A 21,950-nucleotide genomic window follows, 5' to 3' on the forward strand; every position below is an offset into this window, starting at 1 on the left:
ATGGACCTAGAGGTTCTTATGTTGAGTGAAGTAAGTCAAAGATAAATAACATATGTGGAATCTAAGGAACAAAAAGAAAAAACTAATCAAAAACAGACTCACAAATATAGAGGACAATCTGATGATGGCCAGAGGGGAGGGAGGGTTGGAGGACTAGGAGAAAGAGGTGAAGGGTTAAAGAAGTACAAATTAGTAGTCGATAGATGGTCACGGCGGATGGGGAACACGGCATAGGGGATGCAGTTAGCACTAAAGTAAGGGCTAGGTGGAGAGACAGAGAAGAGAATGAGCAGTTAGAGGGATCATTTTATAAACTATATAAATGTCTAACCAATGTACTGTATACTTGAAACTAATAATAAAATAAAATTAAAAAAAAATAAAGTCGAGAAGTGGGTACACTCACACATATACCATTCACTGCAGGCTAAATAACCCAGAGGAATAAGGAAGATAAGAATTATTTTGATAAGGGAGGACATTTTTCACATAGAAATTTCATCTCCTGCTTTTAAAAACAGGAAGATCTCTCCTTGCTTCAGCAACAATACACTGGTAATCATTTCATGCAGCAAATGAGAAACCACTACAAACTCCAACTCTTATTCTTCAATGAATTTTTGTTCAAAACAACTTTCATCAATTTTATCCTAAAACCTAATAAAAGCTAACCTTCCCTTTGTCTCTTTGGACTTGCCTATGGCTCACAATGTCTTGCTTTTCCTGAACTGTAATTCTCTGCTATTCCTGAATAAACACATTTTGCTGGTAAAATAACTTTTATTTTTGAGATTAACATACTGCACACTTAACTGTTACAATATTATAACAAGTATTTCCCTGCCTTGCCCTCATTCATCTTTTAAATGTTTTAAGATGACATTTTAAAGTTAATTTTCTTCTAAAGTTTTTGTAAACATAAAGATTACAACTACAACTCTTGCGGCCATTCAACCAAACAATCCAAAAGACCAGCCAATCAGAAAGTCAAACTTCTTTTTAACAATTAGAAAGTCAAACTTCTTGACAGAAATGTCTGTAATTCTAAACACCCAATAGATGAATCAATCTTAGCTGGGGGTGGGGGTGATTAAAAAGCTGAAACATCTGAGAGTGGTTTTTTATCCCTGATACACTCAAAGTCGCTGGAATTAAACCTGATTTTATTAAATAATCACTGGCAAATAAAAAATATAACAAAGATGAGATAGGTATGACATTTACTTCCTTAAAATCTCAAGGTATACTCAGGCTTGCATGCTTAATTGTTTCTATGATACAGACATTTGTACTAAGAATTACACTTCCAGATAACTATTAAACAAAATATTTTTAAAACGTAGCAAAATATCAAAAACTTAAAGCAAGACAACATTTTAGGCTACCTTGAACCTCAAATACAAATACAAAATATGTGACATATTTAAGATATATTATTATCTGATATAATGAACAAATAGTCAATATGCATATTGCATAGTATACAGTTTGACTTGGGCATTTTCATTATTTGACCCCCTATGTACTCCCTACACAAATTTCAACTTCATGTTGCCCATTTCCTGTCCATCCCAAACTTCCCAATAGACTTTGTGCTCCGGCATCAGAAAATATCTTTACATGGAACCAGGTAAAAAATCCAGGGAAGTTTACAGCTGTAAATGTCTATATTTTAAAGAAAAAGATAGACTCGAAATTAATAACCTAAACTTCTACCTTAATAAACTAGAAAGTGAAGAGCAAGTGAAATCCAAAGCAAGCAGAATAATAAAGACTGGGGTGGAGATAAACCAAAAAATAGAAAAGCAATAGAGAGAATCAATGAAAATATAAATTGGTTGAACACCCATTTTTTTTGCCCTTTGCTTATTTAAAAAAATTAATCTATTTTTCAATTACAGTTGACATGCAATATTATATTAGTTTCAGGTGTACAACGTAGTAATTAGACATTTATATTCCTTATGAAGTGATCACCCCAATAAGTCTAGTACCCATCTGACATCATACATAATTACAACATTATTGACTACATTCTCTGCTGTACTAAATCCCCATGACTATTTCTATAACTAGAAATTTGTGCTTTTTAATCTCTTCCACCTTTTTCACCCAACCTCCTAAATTCCCTCTTACATAGTGACCATAAATTTGTTTTCTGTATCTATAAGTCTGTTTCTGTTTTGTTGGTTCATTTATTTTATTTTTTAGAATCCACATGTAAGTGTGGATATTTCTTTTGTTTCCCTTGCCCAAGGAGATATATCCAAAAAAATATTACTAAGAGCAGTCAAAGTCAAAGACTTTGCTGCCTATGTTTTCTTCTAGGAGTTTTATGGCTTCAGGTCTTTAATTCATTTTGACTTTATTTTTGTATATGGTGTAAGAAAGTGATCTAGTTTCATTTTGGTTTTGCATGTGTCTGTCTAGTTTCCCGACACCATTTATTAAAGAAACTGTCTTAACCCATTGTATGTTTTGTCCCTTTTGTCATAGATTAATTGACCATATACACATGGGTTTATTTCTGGGCTCTCTATTCTGTTTCATTGATCTATGTGTCTCTTTTTGTCAGTGCCATGCTGTTTGGATTACAATAGCTTTGCAGTATTGTTTGATATCAGGTAGTGTGATACCACTAACTTTGTTCTTCTTTCTTAAGATTGCTGTGGGTCTTTTGTGGTTCCATATAAATTTTAGGATTATTTGTTCTAGTTCAGTGAAAATGATAAATTTGGTAAGAATTGCATTGAATCTATAGATTGCTTTGGGTAGTATGAACATTTTGACAATGTTAATTCTTCCAATCCGTGAGCACAGTATATTCTTTCCTCCTCTTTTTTTTTTTTTTTTTTTTTGGTATCTTTTAATTTCTTTCTTCAGTGTCTCATAATTTTCTGAGTACAGGTTACCTACTTTTGGTTAAATTTATTCCAGGTTGTTTTTTTTTTTTTTTTTTTGCAATTGTAAATGGGATTGTTTTCTTAATTTCTCTTCCAGATAATTCATTATTGCATTATAAAAATGCAACTGATTTCTGAATAATTTTATATCCTGCTATTTTACTGAATTTATTGATCGATTCTAACAGTTTTTTTGGTGGAATCTTTAACATTCTCTATGTATGCTATCATATCATCTGCAAATCATGATAGTTCTACTTCCTTTCCAATTTAAATGCTTTTATTTCTTTTTCTTGTCTGATTGCTGTGACTATAACTTCCAATACTACATTGAATAAAAGTAGTTAAAGCAGGCATCCTTTTTTGTTCTTGATCTTAAAAGAAAACCATTTAGCTTTTCACCATTGAGTATATGATATTAGCTGTGGGTCTGTCATATATGTCTTTAATTATGTTGAGGTATGTTCCATCGCCACTTTGCTGAGAGTTTTTATCATAAATAGATGTTGGATTTTTGTCAAATGCTTTTTCTGCATCTAATGATATGATCATATGATTTTTATCTTTGATTTTGTTTATATGGTGTATAACATTAATTGATTTGTGGCTATTGAACCAGAATTGCAGCCTGAGAATAAATCCCACTTGGTCATGGTATATGAACTTTTTAATATATTGCTGAATTTGGCTTGCTAATATTTTGTTGAGGATTTTTGCATCTATGTTCATCAGGGATATTGACTATAATAATCTTCTTTTTTGTAATATCTTTGTCTGGTTTTGGTATCTGGCAATGCTAGCCTCGCAAAATGAGTTTGGGAGCCTTCCTTCCTGTTGAATTTTTTGGAACAGTGTGAGAAAGATAGGTATTAATTCTCCTTTGGATGTTTGACAAAATTCATGTGTGAAGTAATCTGGCTCAGGACACTTGTTTTGAGGTAATTTTTTTATTACTGGTTTAATTCTGTTAGTAGTTATTGGTCTTTTCAGATTTTCTGTTTCTTCCCAATTCAGTCTTGGAAGAATGTATATTTCTAGAATCAATCAATTTCTAAAAAGGAAGACAATTCTGAGAAATGCTACAGTATGGGTGAACCTTGAAAAAATTATACTAAGTGAAGTAAGCCAGTTACAAAAGGTCAAATATTATATAATTCTATTTATATGAGGTGCTCAGATTACTCAAATCTGTAGAGATAGAAAGTAAAACAGTGGTTGGCAGGGGCTGGAAGGAGGTTATATGCAGAGTTAGTGTTTAATAGTTCAAAGTTTCAGTTTTGCAAGATGAAAAAGTTCTGGAAATGGATGATGGTAACAGTTGCACTATAATGTGAATGTACTTACTACTAGAAAATTGTACACTTAAAAATGATTAAAATGGTAATTTTTGCTATGTATATTTTACTACAATAAAAAATAACTAAAAAGGTCATTGTTCGAAATAATAAATAAATTGACAAATTTTTAGTTAGACTGACCAAGGAAAACAAGACTGACCACGGAAAACAAAACAATTAGAAATGAAAATGCTATTACTATTTGCTTTGTAGGAATAAAAAGGATTATAAAAGAATATTACTAATGATTATACTCCAACAATTGTTTATTGAAATTAAATTACTTCATGAAATTGACAAAGTCCTAGAAACACACAAAGTACCAAAGTACCAAACCTGACTGAAGAAGAAACAGAAAATCTGGATAGATCTATAACAAAATATTAAATTAGCAGTCAAAAATCTCCAACAAAGAAAAACTTAGGACTACATTACTTCACTGGCAAATTCTGCTAAACATTTAGAGAATAATTAATACTTATTCTTTTCAAACTCTTCCAGAAAACAGGAGAAAACACCTCCTAACTGGCTTCTGTGAAGCCAGTTTTACACTGATAACACTAGACAAAGACATCACATGCAAAAAAAGAAAACTATAGACCAATATTCCTTTTAAATATAAATATAAAAATTCTCAACAAAATATTAGCAAACAATACAGTGGCACATTAAAAAATTATATACCATGAACAAGTGAAACTGAACCCAAGAAAGCAAGGGCAGTTCAACATATGAAAATCAATCAATGCAATACATTCTATTTAATTTTTTTTTTAAATTGTCAGTTAATGCAGAGAAAGCATTTGACAGAATTCAACACCTTTCTGTGATTAAAAACTTTATCAGCCCAAAAAGGGCATCTATGAAAAACTTGCAACATCTTAATAACGATGAGAGACTAGAAACTTTTCCTTTGAAATTGGGAATAAGACAAGGAAGTCTGCTCTCACTACTTATATTCAAGACTGTATTGGAAGTTCTAGCCTGAGCAATTAGGTGAAAAAAGAAAAAAAAGGCAGAATAAATATGGTGTTTTTTGTTTGTTTTGTTTTGGTTTTTTTGGTGGATGGGATGGGGATGCTGGAAACGTTTTGGAATTAGATAGTGCTGATAGTTGTAAAACATTATGAATATTAAAAAAAAACACTGAATTTTACTGTTTAAATAGTTAAAATTTTTAATTTTGTGTTATGTGAATGTTATCTCAATTAATGAATAAATTGAAGTTTCTGGAGACACATTCCTTAGAAACTCATTCCTTAGAAACTCATTCCGCTGTTCAACCACCATTGCTGTCATGAAAATGTTAGGTCAACTAAAACCTCAAAGGTTGCATCTTGAGTCTATTTCTTTCTTCTAAAAACATAGATTTATTAAATAGTATATTTTTTATACATATCGTATATATGTGTATATATATGTCTGTGTGTATACATATGCACATATGTAAGGAGGGAGAGACAGAGGGAATGTTCTGGCAGCTAACACAATAAGGTTTAAAATTATTCCATTTACTTTTATTACTAAAAAAGTAATAAGTTGTTTCAAGATGGCAGACTAAGCCCGTTTCAGCTTTCTTCTCCTGCCCAAATTCCAAGAAATATTTTGTTTCAAAAATCTATAATATCCCTGGAAAACAAAGCAGGAATGGTCTTGGTGGATCAGAAATTAACAATTCCTAAAAATTCAAAAGCAGACATAACCAGATTGAATGAAGAATGTGCAGAAAATAAGTGCTGTAAATGTGGTAACAACATTATATCCCTATGTATAGTGTATCTGAGAAATTAAAAGATGTAATAATATTAACACTATTCTCATTAAAAATATGGAAAATAGGAGTCAAGAACAAGACAAGTTAGCTGCATGCTCCTGCTATTGAAAAAGAGGAAATAATAGATATAAGCATAGTAATGAATGGAAATAAAACTGTTAATATTTCTAGATGATCTGAGAGTCTACTTAGAAAACCCAAGAGAATCAACTAACAAACCAATATAACCAAGAAGACAAGACAGTTTAGTACATGACTAGAAACAATATCACACAAAAAACTATATCTTTTTTCAGCATCAGCAATAATCAGAATTAATCCATTTTGTATATTTTATTTATTTTTTCAATAAAAAATGCAAATATGGTTGAAATTCCTTGTGAGGCTTTTCCCCATTTCATTCATTTCTCACCAACTCAGAGGTAACCACTGTCTTACATTTGCAGTTTTTCATCTCTATGAATGCTTTTTATATTTTGCTCTGTGTGTATATGTGCATGGTGTGTGTGTGTCAAGGGGGAGGGGGGAGAGGGTCCTTAAAAATGCATATTATTGAAATTAATCCAAAATATAAAGTATTATTTTGCATATTGAGAATTGTGTATAAGTAGTATTAAATTATATATATCATTGTGCAAATTACTTTCACCCATTAATACCTTTAGACTCATTCACGTTGATATTTACATATGTTTAGGGCATTCTTTCTGATCATGTGAAATTAATATGGATATATACTTTTTGAGCTATTTTTCTCTCATTTCCAGAAATATATGTGAACAGTGAAAAATGCACCTCAAAAGATGTATGCAATGGATTGAATATCTGTGTCCCCCCAAAATTCATATATAAAAATCCTATATATGTATATATGTATATGTATATACATATATACATATATATATAATGTTGTAAAAAAAACTGTTAGAAAACTGACAATATGGATGGAGTACCTTTGAGTAAGTGAATGAGTTTGAGTGAGATAAAAGGAGGTTTTTGCTTTTACTATCTATTGTTAGAATTTTTAAAAAGAGAATATGTTCTTATGTTGTATTTTTTTAGAAGATAAATTGATGGAAGATACATAGATAGACAAATGCTAGATCCCCCAAAAAGTGGTCACTTAGAATGGACAAAGAACCAGCCCCCAGGATATACAATCCAGTAAGAGCTGACTATATTATAAGCTTTTTAGATGATCATAATTGGCATTCTTATGGCCCGTAACTGAAGTTTCCATTGAATTTTTACTTTTCTTCTTGTTTGTTGAATTAAAATACAAGAAAGCAAGACAAGTAGTTGTAAATTAACATACTTACTAATATATTTCAAAGTTTTCAGTCGGAGAAGACAACCACGAAAATTCAAGCGCAGCACATTTAGACGCCACTTTTGCAAAGTAGACACCACACATTTATCTGTGATCATGTCTTTTACCACAGAAAAATCAATCTAAAAAGGGAAAACAAAAGACATTAAAAATGAAAAGATCTTTTGCATGTAATTTTTTTTTAATATTTATAAACCATCAAGGACTAAAATTTCTTTATCACATCACTCATTTTGAAGGGTTGTTTTTTTTTTTTTGTCATTTTTCATGGTCATTCCCAGCTTTAATAATGAACAGATTTTTTTGTGGTCATTCCTAGGTTTAATTACAAACAGATTCAAAATGTCCGGTCCAGGTTAACAGCTGTGATTGTGAGAGCCTCATATCTATACCACCCCAACCTGGGTCAATTGTCTTGGAGTGGCCTGCATGCCCCCCTATCATCCCAGGTGAGCCCCAAGGCTGACCCCCACTTTAATGTCAATGCATCCTAGGTTGATTATTCATATATTTCTGCTTCTTGTTTTATGAGCACAGAATATGATGACCATGGGAAAGACAATTTAGAGGGTGTGGTTTATAATGGTCCTTTTATAACTTATAATTTAAAAGAGGTAATTTCAAAAAAAAGGAAGGATAACCTGAGTGTACTGGTTGATTGTACGTAAAACTGAAGAGCACAGAGGTTTATGTGAGACCTGAGTGACCGGGGCTTGTTGATAAATAATAACATTGATATAGCACTAATAATAATAAGTTTCAGCAGAAAGGGTAAGTTTATAAACATCCAATTTCTTTGTCTTCTAAACAAAGCAATTCCTTCTGCATGTTTGTCATAGTTGTGCCACATTCGAGTATTCACAAATAAAGGCAAAAATAAAGATGAAGGGCAACATAGAATTGTGGAAAGAGAAATTTGCTGAACATAATGAAATTTAATTTCCTATCCTGGCTTTGTTCATCAAGGCCATGTGATTATCTATACCCCATCTTTACCCAGTGAGCTCTCTGGGCAGAAGTGCTGGTGTTTTTCTGGTCAAGATGGTAGAGTAGATAAACACCGTGCTGGTCTCCTCTCATGACCACATCAAAATTGCAACTAAATTACATAAAAACCATCATTGAGAATTGCCTGAAGTCTAACTGAAAAGATACCTAAAGTCTAAGATATACAGAAAAAGCCAACTCAAGACTGATATGAGGGGTGGCAATGCTGAACAGGCAGGTCAAACAGCCATGTGTGGCAGTTAAATATCAGGAGGGATATTTCAGTTGCAGAGGTTTCCCCATGAAGAGCAAAGGGTCCCAGCCCCACACCAGGCTTCCCAGCTCAGAGTTCCAGTGCTAAGAAGAGAAATCCCGGCAACTTCTGGAAAACCAGCAGATATTGTAGCTGAGTGAGATGGGCAGCTGGAGTGCTAGGCGTTCCTCTTAAAGGGCTCACTTACAGAATTATTCACTGACAAACTCACTTGCTCTGAGCTCTGGTGCTGGAATAGCAGCTTGAAAGACACCAGGGACATATGGGGGAAAAACTAAATTGTCTGGCTTCAAGGCAAGGGCTGGAAGTGCAGCTTCTCCCAGACATGAGTGCTGGCAGAATCCATTGTTTCTTTGTTGAGCCCTCCCCCTTCCCAGCTTGAGGATAATTTAAGGGACCTCTGGGACAACATCAAGTGTACCAACATTTGCATCATAGGAGTAACAGAAGGAGAAGAGAGAGCAAGAAATCGAAATGTATTTGAAGAAATAATGACGGAAAATTTCCCTAACCTGGTGAAGGAAATAGGCAAACAACCCCAGGAAACACAGAGTCCCAAATAAGATGAATCCAAAGAGGCCCACACTAAGATACATTATCATTAAAATACCAAAGGTTAAGTGCAAAGAGAAAAATCTTAAAAGCAGCAAAAGAAAAGGAATTAGTTACCTACAAGGGAGCTCCCATAAGACTGTCAATCAATTTCTCAACAGAAATTTTGCAGACCAGAAGGGCTAGGCATAAAGTGTTCAAAGTGATAAAAAGCAAGGACCTACAACCAAGATTACTTTACCCAGCAAAGCTAGCATTTAAAATCGAAGGACAGATAAAGAGGTTCCCAGACAAAGAAAAGCTAAGGTAGTTCATCAACACCAAACCAGTATTACAAGAAATGTTAGAAGGACTTCTTTACGAAGAAGAAAATAAAAGATCAAAAATATGAGTAATAAAATGGCAACAACTACATATCTATCTACAATTTCTTTAAATGTAAATAGATTAAATGTTCCAATCAAAAGAAGGAGGGTGGCTGAATGAGTAAAAAAACAAGACCTTTACATACGCTGCCTTCGAGAGACTCACTTCAGATTAAAAGACACACACAGACTGAAAGTAAAAAGATGGAAAAGATATTTCATGAAAATGGAAAACAAAACCTGGGGTAGCAATACTTATTTATACAAGACAAAATAGACTTTAAAACAAAAGCTATAACAAAAGACAAAGAAGGACCCAATAATCCTACCTCTAGATATTTATCTAAAGAAACTCAAAACACTCATTTGAAGGGATGTATATATCCATGTGTTCTTTGCAGTAGCCAAGATATAGAGGCAACCTGGGTATCCATCAATGGATGAATGGATAAAGAAGTGATTCGTATATACAATGGAATAATACTAAGCCATAAAAAAGGATGAAATCTTGCCATCTGTAACAACATGGAATGACCCAGTAAATATTGTGAGGAGTAGAATAAGTCTGATAGAGAAAGACAAATACCAAATGATTTCACTTACATGTGGAATCTAAATAACAAAATAAATAAACAAAATGTAAAGAAACTCATAGATACAGAGAAGATTTTGAGGGTTGCCAGATGGAAAAGGGTTGGGAGTGGGTGAAAAAGGGGAAGGGATTAAGAAGTACAAATTGGTAGTTACATAATAGTCATGGGGATGTAAAGTATAGCATAAGGAATATAGTCATTAATATCGTAATAACTGTATATGGTGTCAGTTGGGTACTAGAGTTATCAGGGTGATCACTTCATAAGTTACATAAATGTCTAATCACTAAATGTCTAATCACTAGTTGTACATCTTAAACTAATATAATATTGTATGCTAACTGTAATTGAAAAACTAAAAAAAAATATTTTTAAAAAATGTTGTGTTTTTCTGCCAGGCTTCTGCAGGATTTGTTCTGATCCTAATATTGAACATATTCTTCCTTTTCCAGACCATTTGGATTCACTTTTTTCTTCTTTGCAATTTTTCTAAAGGAAAAAAGTAACATCATAATCTGTCACATAAGAAAGAGATTTCTTACTTTAAACCAGTGATTCTCAGTGTGTGGTCCTGGGACCAGCAGCATCAGCATCACCCAAGAACTTGTTGGAAATGCAAATTCTCAAGCCCTACCCCAGACCTACTGAGTCAGAAACTCTGGGGGTGGCAACTAGCAATCTGTTTTAACAATCCCTTCAGATGATTCTGTTACATGGTAAAGTTTGAGAATAACTGCCTCAAACTAAAAATAAATTTAAGCTGAGAATACTTAATTTGTTAGCTAAGATGGGTTAGCTAAGACAAAAGCATATTTTCTTCTTGCCATTGTTACACAAGGTGAGAAGAAAATAGTACAGCAAAGCAATAGGACAGTGCTCTGGTGGGATATAAAGATGTTGAGTTGACTTATGGAGCTAGAGCCCCTTGTCAGCTCCTCTTGGTTTCTTTGTGTAAGATTTAGAGTTTCTGCAGAATGGCCTTGGCCATCTATTCATAGGTGAGTCTGAGCATGTGATATTAATCCTCCAATCATCAGTATTTAAGGATCAGTGGGAAAGTCAGCTATTACCTGGATTTTAGGCAACAGGAAAAATGTTGTCATTGCAACATTGGTTGATGACATAAATGATTATAGTTGTTGAGATTAAAGTATCATCCATAAAACAAAAAAGAGAGGTCATCAGGGATAATACATGCCTATTTTTTGTTGTTGGTTGAGACCTCTTCCCCATTGTCTCTTTGGAATGAGAAACACAGGCATGTTCTAGGTTATAAAAATGGTATGAAGAAAGTATGATGACAAGAATAGTACAGAGATGCCAGCCTTGAAGTCCATACTAGAAAATGCCTGAGCATATGTGTGTCTATGTGCATGCAAACACACTAGGAATATCAAACGAGCTTTGTTTATATGTTGTATACTTTAGCCCTATTTCATGTTTAGTTTTTTTTTTCCTTCACTCCATATTTTTAGCTACTTTGTTATGATTTTGAACTGATAATAGTAGCTAATATTTATTGCATACTACTTACGGACAGGCTCTACACTCAGGAATTTACTTGCATTTTTTCAATTGATCTCTGTAGCATCCAGAGTTAGGCACTGGTAAGCCTAACAGATACAATGGAGTTTTGTTTCAATCCAAAAATAATATTCAATTTTTTTCTACCATTTAAATTAGAAAATACTAACACTGTATCTGTTAAAATAACACCATTTTATCTCGTCCTTCAGGCTTATGCCTGCACAAAAGAGAAACAAGTGGACCTAGTCTTGGTGGCCATATAGTGGGGAGCAGGGAAGAAGGTAGCAGTGACTATATTTGGCTTTATAGCAGTCCATTCTCCTTTAAGAACTAAAATACAGTCATGCACTGCATAACGATGTTTTGGTCAATGATGAACTGCATATAGGAGTATGGTCCCATAAGATTATATGGAGTTGAAAATTTCCCATTGGCTAGGGATGTCATAGCCATTGTAACATCTGAGCATAACGTTATTACTCACACGCTTGTGGGGTACTGGTGTAAACAAACCTACTGCGCTGCTAGTCATATAAAAGCATAGCAAATACAACTGTATATGGTACATAATACTTGATAATAAACAACTATGTTACTGGTTTATGCATTTAGTACACTAGACTTTTTATCGTTATTTTAGTGTGTACTTTTTCTACTTATATAAAAAAAAGTTTGTTGTAAAACAATATCCAGTGTTATGCTAGCAGCAGCCTCATACACCTCACGTTTACCACATCTCTTGTTTGTATTATTTTTTCTTGTGTTTGATTTAATCTCGTGTTGTTTTATACAGTAACATGTTGTACAGGTTTGTAGCTTAGGAGCAATAGGCTATACCATATGGCCTAGGTCTGTAGTATGCTATACCATCTAGGTTTGTGTAAGTACACTCTATGAGATTCACACAAAACAACAAAATTGCCTAACCATGCATATCTCAGAAAATATCCCCATTGTTAAGTGGCACATGATAGTAAAGACGTAGCTTCAGGTAGTGTCTACTTACACCATTCCACAATGAGCTTGTTTGTGTCATCAACATCCAGGAGTGACTAACTTGACTGCATATTATCACATCTCTTAAACTGAGGTAGAGGAAAACCTAAACACAAAGAATAGAAATATACATTTTGAAAAAGATAAATTTTGATGTAACTCTTCCACTTACTTTTTTTTTTTTGCTATTAATAATGATAATGTAATTGCTACATTGTAGAAGCATGGGTTTAAGTGCTGGAATTTTACCTGAAGATAGGGATTTGTCTAAAGTATTATATGTATATAACTTATATGTTGATGCCTTTTATATAATATAATCTTTTAAATTGATAATTGCAGAAGGATGGTGAGAAAGATAGGCAGATTTGTTGTGTTTTTTTTTTTAATGTAAATGGCATTCCTGTAAAAAACTAGTGATTTCTTGAAATAGTACCTGGTACATAAAAGGCATTAAATAATTGCTTGCTGAACTAAACTGGGAAAGATCAATAAACCTACCGTGGCTTCTATTTCAGGAAAAAAATTGTAGACTAGAAAATCTGGAAATCTTCTTGCTACAAAACATCAGTAAGTGCTAAAACAAACATTATAAAAATATTTCTTTAAAATGTGTTTATTCCAGCTTTATTGAGGTATAATTGATATATAAGATATTTAAAGTATGTATTGTGGTGATTTGATACACATATACATTGTGAAAGGATTCCCCACCCACCTAATTAACTCATCCATTACCTCACATATTTATTTCAGTGTGTGTGTATAAGAGAACATTTAAGTTATACTCTCTTAGCAAATTTCAATTATACAATACAGTGTTATCAACTATAGTCACCATGTTTTACATTATATCCTCAGATCTATTCATCTTATAGCTGAAAGTTTTAACCCTTTTACCAACCTCTCCTTATTTCTTCCACTCCCAAGGCCTTGGCAATCACTTTTCTACTCGATAAAACAAACATATTTTTAAAAAGCACAACTGAAATTTCAAGAAAATAGGGAAAATATCCAAGGCACCAATCTTTGTAAACCCAGATTCATAATAAGTTGTTCACGCTATGATTGCTCAAGATGGGGAAATTTGGGGGATGGTTACTGCTTTTCATAATAAATAGGTTCAGCTTTTCCTGGTCATTCAGGGACAGAGAAAGTTACTAGGCATGTCCGAAGCTGGAAGTCATAACTGAGTTAGAGAAAGAAATCCAGGATTATGAGAGAGATAAAAAAACAAACAAACAAACAAACAAACAAAAAACCTACCTATTAGTAAGAGAAAAATTAAGACACCTAGTCTAACAAAGAGGGCAAAAGATGAGAGAAGAACCTTGCAACCCTAACAGGAAAAGGACAAAGAAAAAAAATTCACAAGTGTAAGAAAATCTGCTCCACCTCTAAGTTGATAAAATGAATCCTGGTAGTTACGATCCCAGTTAAGAAATACAGAGGCAGCTGCAAGAAAAGTCTACCTAGAGTCTGAGACTTTTCAAGCCTCCCATCCACTTTGTGTGCCACCTGACTCATGTGGAGAAGAAGGACACTCTTGGAAGGAACCAAGGATGGTTCGTGGGATGGGGAGACTATGAAATGTTGATAATAAACTGAAGCACCAGGAGGCTGAAGTGCAGAAATTTTCATTCTGACCTCAAATGCTAGAACTGAGATCCCTGGAAGGAAATCAACAGCAGATAGATTTCAGCTTTGTATAAGGAAAAACCTCTAAGCCAGTCTCTTCCAGCACAAAGATTCTATGATGTTAAGATTTTGTAATTAATTCTCTGCTCTCTAAAACAAGCAAGTTCCAAAAGAAAAGAATTTATAATGTTCATGGTGAGAACTAAATATATTCTCTAATCCAGCAGTCCCCAGTCTTTTTGGCACCAGGGACCGGTGCTCTTATGAGAATCTAATGCCTGATGATCTGAGGTGGAGCTGAGGCAATGATGCTAGTGCTGGGGAGCAGCTGCAAATGCAGATAAAGCTTTGCTCACTCACCGTTTACCTCCCGCTGTGTGGCTTGGTTCCTAACAGGCCAAGGACATGTACCAATCTGCAGCCCGGGGATTGGGGACCCCTGCTCTAACACCTGTGGCGTTAGATTGGTACTGGGGTATCAGAACATCTATTCCACAAGGAAGAGCTAAAATAGAGTGGGCTAACTGGGAAGTGCTCTTGTTCACTGACAATGCTAGAGCATCGGTTGTGTTACTGAGGGGATACTGACTTGGAGTGGAGGAACCTTTTGGAAGAGATGAATTTTGAGTTCCTTCTAGAAGAAAGATTCTATAATTCTAAGATTTTGTAATTACAGGCTTTCAAGGTGAGCCAGCTCTCAAAGAAAAGAACTATTCTCCTATTTTCCAGTAATAATAGCACTCCTCACTTGTTAGGCATACTTGCTATAGGCACAATGGAAACAAAACAAAAATAAATCCAGGCACTATTGGCTCTAGAGAAAAAAAAGTGATAGTATAAATTTTCTAAATTAGACACAATTTATGCATCACAGAATTACATGACAGCTGCACAGTCACATAATAGTAGCAATACCTTCTTAGCAACTGTGTAGCACTTAGTTTACAAAATGCAGTGTTAAAGTTGCTTAGTCAAGCTGAAGAAGGTGTTTCTATCAAGTCAAGGTCTATTTCTTGAGGCTTGTAAAATAAGAAAATTTAAACTGATAAAAAACATTCCTTAATGAAAAGCTGATTTTCATTAAGTCAGGTACCATCCACTGGAACTTCTATCCAATGACTAAGTAGGTGAGTCTGTTAATGAATTCTATAATCAAGAGACCATACCTTACGGTTGGAGAAATGGAAAAGATCCTTTCTCTTGATGGAAAATAAAATATAATAAAAATTAAAAGTTCATTTTTGGTTCATTATGCACACATTATACACACATTAATGTGCCAAAGCCTATTATCACAACCTCCAGGTAGGCCTGGTTCCTCTGCCCAGGAACAAAAGAATGATAGAGCTGTGGGAGAACCTGGTTCCCTTCCTTTTTCTAAAGCCATTAGGTGGTGCTAACAAAGTAGGCATCGGCATGGAATGTGAGTAATAGACTCTCCCATTGGAGGATGTCAGAGCCCAAGCAAATTAAAGAGAACATCCATTAGGACTGCTGCCTAGTACAGATGTCCAAAGAAGGTGGGCATTCAAGTGAGATGGGTTTGGGAGAAGGGCATGGTGTGGAATGTGGGAGCCCCAACAGCATGAAGAGGCTGGTCTGTCATGGGGATCAGAGCACAAGTGCACAGGAAAGTGGTCTAATCAGGAAGTAGGGACTCCAGGGGGAGATAAGGCAGGTAATCACAATGTGGGCTAGAGGTGAAGCTTAGTGGGGTGAGGAGTATGTCTACAGATGGGATGAAGGACTGGACTGTGGAATGTCAGAACCAGAATTACATAAGGTCAGCATTTGTATGGGAAAAGTGGCCATGGCATTGGGAAATTAGTACGCAGGGAGAGGGGATTGATAGATCAAAAATAAATTAAAATATTAGGAAATTGGGAGCCAGGTTCTTCGTTCTAGGAGAAGGTAGCAACAAGTATGGGAAGGAAAAAACTGAATTCAATCTTGTAGTGTTAGATTGGAATTGGGGTGGGAAATCATGGTTTTCAATATATATAAATAGATGGATAAGTGAGGCTAGCAGTGGGAAGCTCAGAGAGTGGATTTCTGAACCAAATCAAGGTTCTCCTAGCAAAGAAGAGGGGAAGGATTGACTATTAAGTAGCAAACATCTTGCCAATCCACCATTCAAGAGATCATCGAAGTAGGGAGCAAACATGCTGGCTTGAGTACAGAGCTGATGTTGATATTTGCTTAATATCTTGCTTTCGCCAACTCTGATTTCTCTACTTACCTACAGTATTTCTAGATTACTAACTCTATATCAGGGGTCAGCACACTTTTTCTGAAAAGGGCCAGATAGTAAATATTTATACTTCGTGGACCAAGTGGCAATGTCCTCAATTCTTTGAGCAAACTGTTCACCAAAAGGTGAATGATCATTTTCAACATTTTTTTACATTTTACATTTGAAAATGTAAGAATTATTTTTATTTTTTAAAATGTATTTATTTAAATTAGTTTCAAGTATACAGTACATTGGTTAGACATCTATATAGTTCATAAAACAATCCCCCCAATTGCTCCCTCCCTTTCCTGGCCCTCTACCTAGCCAACATATTAATGCTAACTGCATTCCCTATGCTGTGCTCCCCATCTCTGTGATCATCTATCAACTACTAATTTGTACTTCTTTAATCTGAGGTCCATACAAAAACAGCTATGGGGCCACATTTGTCCCACAGTCCATATTTGTCAAGGCTGCTGTAGACTGTCCTAACCCCTAGCATTCCTATGATGAGCCCAGTGTAGCAGCTTTTCTGGGACTTAACGTACTAGACCTATGGCATCTGCAAGATCCCTTGAGACAAGCCAAATTCTTAACTCTATTCTTGTCATCCCTGTTCTGAGGGCTACCCATGCCCTGAAATACTCATTTCATCAAACAAATAGAGCCAAATTTAGGGAAAGAGAGAAATGAAAATTCCCCAAAGATCTTCCTGGCAACACAGCATTTGACTCAAAAGGGCTAGTTTTCACAATTCTCAGAGATTAAAAACAGAGTTTTGTTAGAATGTGAATGTACTTAAACATTCACTAGTAATTTAGGTCACTCTTAGGCAACTTTGACATAATGTTTTTAAATGTCAGAGTAAACCTTTCTACCAGTGACTGTCTCACTAGGAGTGTTTAGCATTAGTTTAATCATGTTTAGAATTGATAGGCTCATTCACAAATATTATAGCTCACATCAACTCTATCCCAATATACAAATCAGAAAACTGAAGATCAGAGAGATTAAATCATACTCTGTAGATTACAAATGTCTTAGTCGGATCAGGCTACTATAACAAAATACCACAGACTGGGTGTCTTAAACAACAGACATTTATTTCTCACAGTTCTAGAAGCTGGGAAGTCCAAGATCAAGGCACTGGCAGATTTGGTTCTTGGTAAGTGTTCTCTTCCTGGCTTGTAGACAGCTTTCTATTTAGTGTGTTCTCATGTGGCAGAGAAAGGAAGCTCCTGTGTCTCTTCTTCTAAGGGCACTAATCCCATTATGAGGGCTCCACCCACATGACCTCATCTAATCCTAATTAATCCCCAAGGCCCCACCTCTTAATACCATCTCATCAGGGGTTAAGCCTTCAACATATGAAGTTGGTGGGGACACAAACATTCAGTCCGTAATACAGTTATCCAGAGATGAGACTCAAACTCTAGTTTTCTACATTTAGAATTTATTCCCCTATGCAATTTCCACAGAAACTTTACTTCATTCTAAACTGGTGGATTGTTCTTGCCTGACTGCCATCCTGCTTAGAATAAAATGAATTTATTGATTTATAAAACCCCTTTCAGCATAAAATTCAATCCTCACCATATAAACTTTATTTTGAACATTTTCCCAAATGCTCATAATTACTGGACATTGTCCAGTCATAAACCACTTGACAGTAATGATGTCACTTTTGCTGACAAATTCTCCTAAGAGATGTTCATATCAAAATTCTGCAAACACCCATTTACTTGAAATTTTTCTCAAGCAAAATTTGTTCAAAAGTAAATCTCAATTTTTTAATGAAGTCACTCTCTTTATCCAAAATCAAAATGAAACCTTGACCAGCACAGGGCCAGAAGTTTCCTGTTCCTTGTTTAAATTAACCATGCCTTTTTACACAATATCTAATGTCAAAAAATATAACAACACTTTAACTTCTAAACACTTAGAGGAAAATTCAACCACATCTCATTAGAATAGAGTTCCCCAAAGTAAAATGCCTAAACAATCCACTTTCATGACTAAATTGCATGTTCTATTTAAACAATCTTCAAGTTTTAAATATCGATAAAACACCTTGACTATTTTTAGCAATTATCTTGTTCTACCTACCCCAAGTAAGACATTCTATAGAAGTTACTTGTGTTTTTAATGCAGTATTTCTGAAACATAAAATGGTAGAAATTCTAAAATTTAAATAATGCGAGCTTCTTCTCATGTATATAGAATCTTAAGAAAAAATAAAAAATTAATGAATGTCCAAGTTTTTCACTCTGTATTTTCCTTCTATTTCTTCCTAATTTAAACTTATTCTCAAAGGAAACATATGCCATCTAGAATATAGTATCTTAAAAAACCTTCTACTACGTTTCCCAAATGCCATTAAATGTCAAAATACTGTTTTGTATATAATAAGTTCTACATGCATCTGATGCATGGTGGTTTTAGCCCAGCATTCAAGCATTGGATACCAGTGACATATAGACCAATATTTCTATAAACATTACTTAAAATATTTTTAAAAACATGACTTTTTAATCTAAATATTATGGAGTATAATTCATACTCTCTACAAAGTTGAAAGGGCACATTCAGTCAGGCACACTCAAGACAAACCAAACAATATCACTGTGGTTTAACCCACTTATCCAAGAATCATTACTTTCATATGCAAAGTAGAAAAAAATAATACCTAATTCACAAACCTTTTGAATTACATGAGATAACTTATAGCATAGTTCTTAATGTCATGTGGTTGCATTTTATACAGATTTGAATTTGTCGTTTTAAAACAGTACAATAAAAACAAAGCCTCATTAAGATGTACAAATTGTCAGTTATAAAAACAGTCGTAGAAATGTAAAGTACAGCATAGGGAATATAGTCAATAATATTGCACTATCTATGTTTGGTGCAGATGGGTACTAGACTTACAGGGGGGAATCACTTCGTAAGTTTTATAAATGTCTAATCACTATGTTGTATACCTGAAACTAATATAATATTGAGTGTCCACTGTAATTAAAAAATAAAAAAATTAATAAAAAAGTAAGCTTCATTATGTGACAAAATTTAAAATAATGTGAATCTCACTTTATATTTATTCCTATGTGGAAATGCATCTTGAATGGCTATCATTTACTAATCACTAATTGGATCTGTATAATAAAAGTAAAATGAGAGTATCATTTACTAATCATTAATTGGATGTGGAGAATAAAATTAAAAAGAGAAATCTAGGATGACCACCATGGTTCTAATTTGGTGATAAGTGATGGTACCACTTATTAAGAAAGGCCATGATATGGAGGGGTGGGGAGTAGTCTTGTAAAGACAGTGGGGATATGATGTCTTTAAGTTGGACATGCTAGCTGATAGGTGGAACAATCAAGTGAAGTTACTAAAGCATGTATTTGAAATCACCCAAGGATTGAGGATGGAATGAGAAGAATAGAGAAGCAATAATGTAGTCCTTACAAACATCATCATACGAGAAGTGAATAAGGACACATTATTCCTAAAGGAATCTCAAAAGGAATTATCAGAGAGATGGACAGGAAACCAAGAGGGAATGTTGTCACTGCAACTGAGTTTAGAGAGAGATTAACTATTGAAGAAATTGTTATCTGTGTCAGATCACAGAAAGACCAATAGAGCCATAAATTTTTCATTAGCTATTGAAGGTCAATGATGAGCCTAACTAGTACAACTTCAGTAGAAAAGTGGGAGTAAAGATGGGCTACATGGATGTTCACTTTAAGGAGGGTGATACTTGCACTGGATGCTGCACTAACTGGATCACATTTTAAATATCTTTTCTAACTCTATGCACTGTTGAATATAAAGTACTGTTTGGAGGAGGAAGCCATTGTACAGAAGAAACAGACAGGCGTCAATATTAAGAAGTGGAAATAGAAGATAAGTTAGAAAATTCAGAGGGTTGGGCTCACTCTGAGTCGGGGAGAAAACATAGTCCAACCCACTCTATGAGGGACCTATAAACAGAGAATTCTCAGAAGAGACAACTGAGATAGAAACAGTCACAGAATAATAAACAGTTGACTAAACTGGGAATGTGTAACCATGAAAGGACTAGAAAATAAAATTATAACTATGTTTAAATAACTAACAATTTGGTCCTATTCCTTGTGTATGCAGCAGAGTGAACAGGAGACAAAAGGTATTGAGAAGCTGTTTTCTGTGATATGAGGAACAACTTTCAAATGATCTAATTCTTCCCAAAATGGTACAGAATGCAAACCGAAGTCAACAGCCTCTTCCAGCACAAAAAGTGTAGAGATCAGAGGCTGGAGTAACATTACTGTTAATGGATATGTTTCATTCCCTTGGCCTCATATTTCCATCTGGAAGTACTTCAGTAACACTCCAGGCCTCTTTCTCCATCCCTCATGCCTCTCCAGAAGAGGGAAGGACATACACAACTGGAGAGTTTGGGAAAAAGAACCAGGCCTGCACTTCAGCTGCTACTCTACCCTGTCCTGACCTGAATGCAAGATTCATGCACCCTGGCTACTCTCAGCAGCCTGAGGAAGGTCTTCAGTTGTCCAGTAGTGTAGTGAAGAGGGTGAGTGTATCTGAATCAGGGGTGAAGTACTTGCAAAGCTTTGGTCACTAATCTTAAGGCATAATCTCCTACCAGCTGTATTGAAAAAATATTTTGATCTTCATTTGCCTACTTCACAATTGGTTCCAAATTCAAATAAGATTATCTTTAAGGAATATTGTCCTGGGGGAAAAGCTGTACCACATAACTCCATAATAAGAATTCTGTGGAATGAGAAGAATAGAGAAGCAATAATGTAGAATTCTGTGCCTTTATGACTTTGCGGATACTTCTAGGACCTTTTAATTTAATGTCCCATTGACACTTAAAGTTCAATGAATGTAAAATTAAATTTCTCTTCTCCCCAAACCAGCTTGTTCTCCCAACATCACGGCACATCAAAGGTACAACTGTCCTCACATTCATCAATATTTAAAAGATTAAAAGTTCCCAAATGGTAGGGAAGTTATAAAAGACCAAATCAAGCTTCCAAATCAATACCAACATCATAGAATGATGGCTGAAAGCCTGACTGTGATTGCCAAGATCTAGTGAGAGTGTAGAGAAAAAGGGAGAGGAGCAAGGTGTTGTCAGAGAGCTGGGACTGAAAGGGGAGCAAGAAACCTATCATGAGTACAGAAAACAGGAAACGACCAGGAAATATCATGCCATAGAAGCCAAAAAAAAAAAGAGCATTTCAAAAAAGAAGTACAGTCAAATGCTACAGAAAAGAACAATGAAGGTAAGGGGTGAGCATTGGATTTGATAATTAAGAAATTCCTGAGAGTGATATCAGAAACATGGTGGAGTGAAAGATGTCCCCAGAACTCTCCCCTAGAAACAACAATAAGCCGAACATCTAAAACTCAGCAAAAAACACCCA

At 34.7% G+C, this 21,950-nt stretch overlaps 1 protein-coding gene across 1 annotated transcript in view; it reads right to left on the bottom strand.

The window, feature by feature from the left end:
* FBXL13 (F-box and leucine rich repeat protein 13) overlaps positions 1-21,950 on the bottom strand; it is a 260,635-nt gene that overhangs the window by 168,930 nt on the left and 69,755 nt on the right. Inside the window, exons 8-9 of the mRNA XM_039848951.1 lie at positions 12,649-12,744; positions 7,334-7,466 (exon numbers count right to left, since the gene is read on the bottom strand). Coding sequence (XP_039704885.1) covers positions 7,334-7,466; positions 12,649-12,744 — 229 coding nt within the window. The remainder of the gene's footprint in view (positions 1-7,333; positions 7,467-12,648; positions 12,745-21,950) is intronic.

This window comes from Pteropus medius, unplaced genomic scaffold, assembly GCF_902729225.1.
Source record: "Pteropus medius unplaced genomic scaffold, Ma_sr-lr_union100, whole genome shotgun sequence".
NCBI classification, from domain to species: domain Eukaryota; kingdom Metazoa; phylum Chordata; class Mammalia; order Chiroptera; family Pteropodidae; genus Pteropus; species Pteropus medius.